At 41.6% G+C, this 8,649-nt stretch overlaps 2 protein-coding genes across 2 annotated transcripts in view; one reads left to right on the forward strand and one right to left on the reverse strand.

The window, feature by feature from the left end:
• LOC140940280 (importin-7-like) overlaps window positions 1-5,477 on the forward strand; it is a 32,963-nt gene extending 27,486 nt beyond the window's left edge. Inside the window, exons 27-29 of the mRNA XM_073389205.1 lie at window positions 162-285; window positions 1,266-1,382; window positions 2,776-5,477. Coding sequence (XP_073245306.1) covers window positions 162-285; window positions 1,266-1,382; window positions 2,776-2,855 — 321 coding nt within the window. The 3' untranslated portion in view covers window positions 2,856-5,477. The remainder of the gene's footprint in view (window positions 1-161; window positions 286-1,265; window positions 1,383-2,775) is intronic.
• A 317-nt stretch (window positions 5,478-5,794) lies between these two features.
• Window positions 5,795-8,423, reverse strand: LOC140940279 (uncharacterized). Its single transcript, XM_073389204.1, has 2 exons — window positions 7,791-8,423; window positions 5,795-6,706 (listed from the first exon to the last, which is right to left on the reverse strand). Exons 1-2 carry the CDS (start codon window positions 8,257-8,259, stop codon window positions 6,237-6,239), a joined length of 939 nt encoding a protein of 312 aa, XP_073245305.1. The 5' UTR covers window positions 8,260-8,423; the 3' UTR covers window positions 5,795-6,236.
• Between the last annotated feature and the right edge of the window lie 226 nt (window positions 8,424-8,649).

Raw genomic sequence — 8,649 nt, forward strand, 5'->3', positions numbered from 1 at the left:
GTGTAAGTATATCTGGAAATTAGATTCTACTGTAATTTGAGGGAGGGCCACAGGTTTGTCAGTATTCTACAGTAAAGCGGTACCCTCATTAAACAAAGTTAATATAATTGCAGCCAACAAGTCTATATAGTAACAAACTGATAGATCTCCATTTGTTACAGGCTGCTGATCACTTGGATGATGAAGAGGATATTGAAGACGAGGAAACAGCATTGGCAAACTTCACAACATCAATAGACAATGACGAAACTGATGAATACATCGCCTTTAGGACTTCACTTCAAGGTATGACTGTTTGTAACGACTTTTCCGTGTTCGTGTTCCATAAAAGCTCCCTTTCAATAAAGGCCTCATGCCTTTAACGTCCTTCCCCCATTAGAATGGGAATGTAACGGTTCTTTCGTACTCCCCTAAAAGCTTCAGTCTCTCCCCTTTCTAGGTTTCTGTTAAATTAACTTCAGACCTGACCTTTAAGCAGAAATTTTGTCATGATTACTTTGATTATAGCGCAAACAAAAAATTTCCTCAAACTATTTCGTTCTTATTCATTTGGAATTGAAACGATAAATACGTTCATACACTCCCGTAGTTCCCTCGAAAAGCATACCCGATTCCAGACCAAAATAAGCAAAGTCTATACCCGTTTTCAGACGAAAAAGGCCCAAAAACCATACCTTTTGGGGTGGCACATACCTATATGGCTTATGTAAGAGAGTAATGTGGAAAAGCTTTACAGAGCTTTACAAGCTTACAGAGCTTTACAAAGGGACAGGTTCACGGTCAAGCGTATGCTCATTAATTAAATTACTATTTTCTAATTTATTATTAATTCTATCGGTTAATAATCCCACTCACATGTATCCCAGCGATCTCAAAGTGTTTTTCACAGTACAATTGTATTTCATAGTAACCTGAAGTAGGATGGAGGAGTACTAAAATTGCAGAAAAAATTAGTGGATTATGCCAACACTACCAACCTTGAATTTATTGTTGACCTGAAGGTTTTATTCCATGGTTGATTAATTTACAGCTATTTGCACCTAAGTTGATCAAGTGACTGCCAGGGGAGTGTGCAGATTGGTTCTTTGATAACATTATGACATGATCATATTGCTTGCATAGACGATACAGCATGTCCCGGCAGAAAAACAGCATTTTGATAAATGAGCATGCGCTGAACCGTGAACGTGTCCCTTTACATGAATGAAGATTTTATCACCATGACTCACATTTTAGATTTAAATGTATTTTTGTGTTGTTTTTAGCTCTTCAGGGTAGTGACCCGGACTGGTACACAGCCCTGATCAATGTGCTGGACGCTGAACAGACTAGGGCATTACAGGATGTATTTGTACAGGCTGAACAGAGAAAAAACGCTTTAGGTGAGCCACGGGGACCATTCCAGTAGAGCCTTTCTTTCACTTGCTCGATTTAGACTTACTCGGGAAAGACCCTGTATGAATCGAGTTAAATCTTTCTTGCGCATGCGCTCCATGTTGCCTGGATAAAGTTTCAAACCCAGGCCTAATAGCCGTGCTCTTGGTACAGCGGCCTCTGTTGTAACCATCAGTTTTTTCAATAAGTGAATGCTCACACTCGAAAAACCAGTTTGACGAGAGGAAACGAGATTGAGTAGTCGAGAAGTTCTTGCTACAGCTTCTTCAAAGGCTTAACGCGATTCAGGCAGAGTCTCCTTTTTTTCACCTGATGGATTCTGGAAGCAGTAGTAAAATGACGTCACGTTCAAATGGCCCATTAGGGAAACTAATTAGAATATCAACCTCGTTCCCAGGGTTCTCTCTATTTCTTCGAGAAAGTACCCTGATTGCGGCTGGTCACGTGAATCCCCAAAATCTGGGGGCTAACAAGGATTTACCTCAAGGGAGGGGTTGTAAAATTATAAAATTGTCGCTGTTGTGAGGAAGACACAAAATACACTGTTGAGCTTGTAAGCTAGAGAGGCATTACTTTGAAGTATATCGGTCACAAGAACAAGTTTATGGGCAAGGTTTTTCCTATTATACACGTGCTTTTGCCCTGAAAATGGTTCAAGTCGTTGTTGACTCGCAGAAAGTAAGGTTTACGTTGAAAACTTTCGATTCTTTTTCGTAGTGGCATAAAGCGAGGCCGTTTAACGATCGATTCAGAACGGCAAACTTAGGCCGAATACATCAGTAATGATGACTGCCTCAAGTTTTAGCTCATATCCTGATAATACAGTAGCCCTACTCTGATGAGGAGTTCATTGTTACAGGTAGTCACATGACCAGTCGCAACCAGGGTTCTTTCTCGAGCAAGATAAAGAACCCTGGGAACGAGGTTGTTAGAATATCCTCTCAACATAGATTTATCCAGCACATAGACCCTGGACGAAAGTGACATCTTGGAGCAAATTTTCTTGGCTGAGGAAACAACTCGTCACTTTGAGCTCGGACCTACGGATCAAGAATGCGCGAAAAACGAGCTCACTGTGTTCTTTATAAATCCCCTGAGGATTCGCGCACAGTCTTGCTGTTCACGTTGGTCGCATGCATTATAACTCGTTAAAGTATGCGCTTGAGGGTAATGCGCCTCTCTTTAGGCAGCTATAGTGAACTTCTTTCGAGCAATCATAATGCGGTCGTAGTAAAGAATGATTCCAGTGAAGATCTAGCACCTGTTTTGGTTCTTTTTTTTTTCTCAGAAGGCAAAAGACATCGCGAAGACAATTTCTTTTTAAGGCCTCTGTACTACACACTTCTTATATCGTACTTTTGTTCTGCTCGTATTCACCAGAGTCCAAGAGGATCGAGCAACAAGGAGGCTATATGTTCACAAACATGGCTGTGCCACAAACATTCAACTTTGGACAGTAAGAGAAGCAACTTCAGATAACACCTTGGCTTACTCAGATGCCGCCGGCAAGTTGAACTTGATCACTACTTGTTTGACCTATTTGAAGGTTGTTGAATAACTTGCACATGATTTTGCGTGACATGTACCTGCGTTACTCGCTTCCGCCTTGCTTTGCCTCGTGTAACAAGCCCTGGTTTGCCTACCTTGGGAACTAATAAGAACAGCAATTCCTTTCGGCTCAGACGAGAAATGACCTGGGATCAGTTTAAATAAAACTTTTACAAGTGTATTTTACAAGTGTAGCTATTATTTTCAGACTCTAAAACAATGGCTACCCTTGTAAATTACACTTGTAAAAGTTTATGAAACTGACCCCTGCTTTGTGTCAGCGCGGCGTGGTTGGTTTAACAATATTATTTTCTGAATTCCGACAAGGAACTGGAGCCGAAATGTGTCCGGTAGTTCTGGGATCGTCACTGGGGAGGTGCCGGTCAGCTATGAGGGAGAGCTCAGTTAATCAACAACGACGGCGACGGCGACGGCTACGAAAACGTCACTTAGAAGTGAATTTGCGCTTCTTCAAACTTTCTCGCGCTTATTCGCGCTTATTCCATCTCGTCGAATATTGGCAATTTTTTGGGGGAGTTGAGTTCTAGAGGACTGTATCAAAGTTCAGGAAAAGAAAAGGAAAGTTGTTGTCTTGTGTTCCCGTCCTCGACGGTAACACAAGAGGCACGTCGTAGTCGTGCAGAGACGGCAAAGAAATGTACAAAAAAGCGTGATGCACGTGCAAAGTTGTTGTTTGCTAATCTAAACCTATTGCTTTTTTGCCGTTCTCGTTCTCGTTGACGTCGCCGTCGTCGTTGCTTAAGCTCTCTATTGGGCAGTCTTTTAGACGTTAGTAACAGTCCCAGATATCTTTGCGAAAGTTAATTTGGCGTAGTCTCCTTCTCTTTTCTAAAGAGGCGAATTGTGATTGATTTTGATGCCATGGTTGCAATTTCCATTGATTTACCAGACCAGAGGTACAAACGTGATTTGTTTGTAAATTTGTACACAATACTGTCCTACTATATCAAGAGACTATAGTCTCGCACACTCTAGGATAGTGAAATTTCTTCTCCCTACTATCAAGTGTGAGGTTGTCGATTGTCAGTTTTTCACAAATGTAAATCTGGTAACAGTTTTCAATTGCCTATATAAAGAGCATTTTTTGCCACTTAAGATTTCGTGAATCTGGCATATGTCGACCCGAGGAGCCTGCTTAGAAGTCCCTAAAATCAGTTCACACTGGTAGCTTTCGCTGCGACTCGCAAGGAAATCTATGACAGTCCCACGCCGTGGATTCCGTATTCGAGGTACTGGATACGAGTTTATTGTCAACGGATCTTGGATTTCGGATTCTAATCGTAAGTGAGATTGCGGATTCCTTGAGCTGTATTCCGTATTCCAAAGCCCAGGAATCCGGATTCCACAAGCTAAAATTTCCTTATTCTGGATTCTCCAAGCTAAACTTTCCCAGATTCTGGAATCCGTATTACCTCACATAGGGCGACAAGGTAATTTTTACTGATTTTTCTGACGCATCAGGAATCTCAGGCGGTGTCTACTCGTTTCTGTCTTTATACGCTCTTTTTGTCTCGTCACGCAACGCTCCCTCCCCCTGTGTGACAAGACAAAGAACCAGGTTACGTGGGAGACGTCCTTGAAAAGGACTCGAATGGACATACGCGCAGTGACGTCATCGGCTGTTCCCACAAATGAACTTGAGAGAAAAGTCGCAGCGAACATCGCCCGCGTGAACGCCCGATAAATTTTGGTACTCGCCTAAGAGTTTGTGGGCTGGTAACACTGCTCGCGACCTTGCCAAGTCAGCATAAATTGTCAGGGTTTGTATAGGATTTGAGCGAACTCGTTAGCTCTTGGTTCCTGGGCTGGGCCCATGATTAAGGTTGTGATTGAAACTGGACATGTAGTGTGAGTCTCCATTTTAACATATGTCCAAGATCAGAACTTGGGAGGTCTGGGGAATGTATATGGGCTACTACTAGGGTGCTGAGGCAAAGGCGATTTAGCGACTGCGTCAACCGGAAGTGGACTTATACACACTTGGGCAGTGGTTTTGCCCATATTTTCGGCCAGATTATCTCTATAAGAGTAAAAGGTACTAAGCAAATCAAGCCAATACAAATTCAGTAGCGTCAAGGCATATTAAAAGGCAAAAGGCCTCACCTCCGATGACGTCGTCGGTTGATGAAAAACGCCTTTGCTTAAGCTGCCTACTATCCCGTTGTCTGAAAATAAATCTTGGTTTCGAACACGGAAATGAAAAACGGGAAAGAGGGAAAGAAGAAAATTTATTTTCCGATTCGTATAAGCTTTATTATAGCGAAGCAACGCTCATATTAAACTTATTTCAGTCGTCTATTTAATTACGAATTATTTTTATGTTAGAAAAGTTGCTGTAATTAACTTATTGTAGGACTTGATAGTTTATTGCTCATTAGAAAGTTTAGTGACTTGAAAACATGTAGAATTTCCGATGAAGAAAATCATTGTTGAAAACTTATTAAACTAAAAGAGAGAAAAGATAACTTGTTTCAAATTAAATTTCCCACGGCATTTGTTTAACGTAAATATTATTTTTGTGTAGTGGAATTTTTTTTAACAACAAACGATGAGTGCCCAACAGCGAATTTAAACGCTCAAAACGAAACTGTTTTTAGCCGTTAATAAGCGAAAAATATATATAACGCTCAGGCTTCTTTGAAATACTTATCTGTGAATAGATCTTTGTCACACGGCGGCCATTTTGTCTCAGGAGATTTTAAAGAGCTTTGTTTATGCACGGCTAACCTAGTAGAGAAGAAGAGGCTAGCCTTGCATAAACAAAGTTTTTTAAATCTCCTGAGACAAAATGGCCGGTCTGTAGTTGCGTAACTGGAAAAAAAAAACCCATAATAATACTTCTTGTCAAGCCTAGTTTTCGTTCAACATTCAAACTTCTTGCCGTCAGTGCTGCGAAAGTGGAATCATGAGTGAACACATTGTTTTAATGTAGCACGCTTGCATCAGGTCCGCGCCTTTAGATTGCATATAGCGTTTCCTGCGTTACTGTTAGCACTGTTTCACGTTCTTGTAACCCTACCTACTCCCCCTCCCCTTTTTGAAATTGCGCGCTTAATTCGTCTGCTATCAAGTAAGCTGAAATGACTGAAATGGGCGACTGGCCGGGGAGACCTGGGAGAAAGTGAACTTGGCAATCGGAAGGAAGCTCAGTCTTCGCTCGTCCCCAACAATGTTTAGTTGATTCAATCAACCAGTGTGGTAGGAATATTCAAATGTCGTAGCAACAGGAATCGTTTAAATAAAGCATTTTCTTGGCGCTAGACCTAACAGCATCACTGCTTATCAAACATCTCACTTAGCGAGCCGCCCCCTTGTTTTCCGTTGGCAGGTTCATCTCCTAATACACAAGATATTTCTACAGCTTCTTCTGGCCCTGCACTTTGGTCCTCTTCGTCTAGGTGAATGGAAAACTCGATAGCTCTTGTCGTACTCTTCTCAAACATAGCATAGTTTAACGTCGCATCGTAAAATAACTCCCTTTGATAGGAATGGAATGTTGAAGCTTCAAAATTGTTCAAGACATTTCCTTTCATCACGTCGAAACTTTTCTCTTGTCTGGACCGCGTAATTTGCGTTTTCCTTTCTTTTAATGCGAGAAAAATCTTTTCTGTTATGTCAGGAATGCGAAAGCAGTAGGTAACGAGAACTACAAAAATTACTAATGAAATTACCACGAAAGGAATTAAGTGCCACGGGAATGTTAAGGTGGATGTGGTCAAATCAACGGCTGGACTGCTTGGGTCTAAAAGACAAACGTAGAGAATAAAATCAGTATCTGGCAGATTATATTGCCTGTGGTATCTGAACTATTTGGAAACTTCTATGATAGTGCGATCGAACCTTTTCAACAAGGAGAGTGAAGGGCTAAGAGAAGGCTTTATGTTCGCGTTACAAATATGTATATATCTTATGGAGTTTAGCATGAACTGTTTGTAAGAAACTTAAAGGGGTTTGTACACGGGAGTTTGTAGAGAAGTTGCAACTGGTTCTTGTACCAATAACTATACTTCTGCTGAAGAAACAGGAAGAGTATCATGTCTAGTCGAACGTCTCAGAGGTGGTCGTGACATTTCGGAGACAGGCTTACGCTACATTTAAGTTCAAAGCATTTTACTTGGAGGTGAAGGAAGCCTTTAATAAACGCAAAGTTTAGTTTGTTCCGTGCCTTACAGATGGAGACATTCATGCCTGCTTGGACAGATCCAGGACTTTAAGTGGTGGGAGTTCAAGTTTATATCTGAGCTGAGGAAGGGGTATGTGAAGTACGTAGCGAGAAATGTATTTGGCGTAACGAACAGTAGCGCAACAGGTGGGGGGACACTCGGTAGTGCGGGTCCGGAACACGAGATCTTAAAAAACATTCAGCAGACTGGAAGCCTTCAGTAAATAAACACTTTAAACTAGAATAATTACCACCAATGAGTCGTATGGAATTTTCATTTGGTAGCCCAAATTGAGACTTGAACCAACACGCGTTGCCTTTACCTCTCAGACACGAGTTTAGTTACGGGTACTTAACACAATGGAGTAAAATTTCAAAGCTTTCAGTGGCCTTTACGGAGAAAACGAGATATTTCTGACTAACGTTTTGTGGTAGAAACCAATGTAATGAAGTGAGGGAGGGTGGAATTAGCAATTAAACAGCGCCCCCCCCCCCCCTCCCCTTCATCACTGGATCTACTCATGCCTGTCCCAGTTCGTCGAGTCTCGAATACCTCCTAAATGCTACGTTATTTAATCACCTGCGTTATCAAGAATACGTTTTTGTCAGTTTTTAGGTGTGGTTAGTTTAACTTTAAACTGAAAAGGTCAAATCTGTAACCAACCTGTTCTTGATGGAGATATAGTGATGGACAGCCTTGACAATGTGGTACTGACTTGAGAAGTTGATATTGGTGATTGTGTGGATGAGCTGGTTTTTATTTCAGTGTCGTCCATCTCGGATCCAGCGGTCCGTTCAAAAGACACTTTATAGTAACTTGTTTCTTGTGCTGTTACCATTTGTAACAATTCGGTGGCATGAATGCTTTCTCTGTTTGCTTGGTGCTTGCTGGATTCCATTGCCCTTGGCCAATGTACGCTGCTTCCTTCACAACACTCCCTTGTGGTTGACGTCGCTATTGTATGTGAGATGGAAATGGTTCCTATATGTCCGGGGTCTGTTTTTGTTTCTACAGTCTTCCTTCCCCAGGATAATACGGAATTGACCTGGTAGGATTCTGAGCGAGAACTAGAAACACCCACGTGACTTCCGGATTTTGAAGTTGTCGCGGATGTTCGTGAAGAGTACACCATTTCTGTATTTTGACTATCGGACGACGGAAAAGCAACATTCAAGTGCGAAATTTTCGAAAGGGTTGACAGCGAAAATGTGTGATCGCTTGATCTTGTGACATCTTCTGAAGGTTGCTCAGTCGAATGCAAAATTTCCCTTTTAGTTGCCTGCGTGAATATGAGGTTGCTTGATCTTGTGACATCTGAAGATAGTGTAACTCCATTTTGAGGAGTATTTAGGGATGAGCTATGCATGGCATTGAAGTTGCTGAGTATCGTTTCAGACATATTTACTGTATAGCGCCATGTAATTTTGCTTTGGTTCTGAGTAGGTGAAATGATTGTCTCTCTTGTGAACAGCAGCGGAGAAGTTTGAGTTGCACGTACCGTCAGAGGAGATGAGGAACCTAG

Source organism: Porites lutea, chromosome 6 (genome assembly GCF_958299795.1).
Source record: "Porites lutea chromosome 6, jaPorLute2.1, whole genome shotgun sequence".
Taxonomy (NCBI): domain Eukaryota; kingdom Metazoa; phylum Cnidaria; class Anthozoa; order Scleractinia; family Poritidae; genus Porites; species Porites lutea.

Bases quoted from the DNA above. Each gene is read 5' to 3' on its own strand.
- LOC140940279 (XM_073389204.1), bottom strand. From the start codon at position 8,259: ATGGTGTACTCTTCACGAACATCCGCGACAACTTCAAAATCCGGAAGT. The intron at 6,707-7,790 runs GTTGGTTACAGA...TTTGTCTTTTAG, and splicing joins TATATCTCCATCAAGAACAG to ACCCAAGCAGTCCAGCCGTT.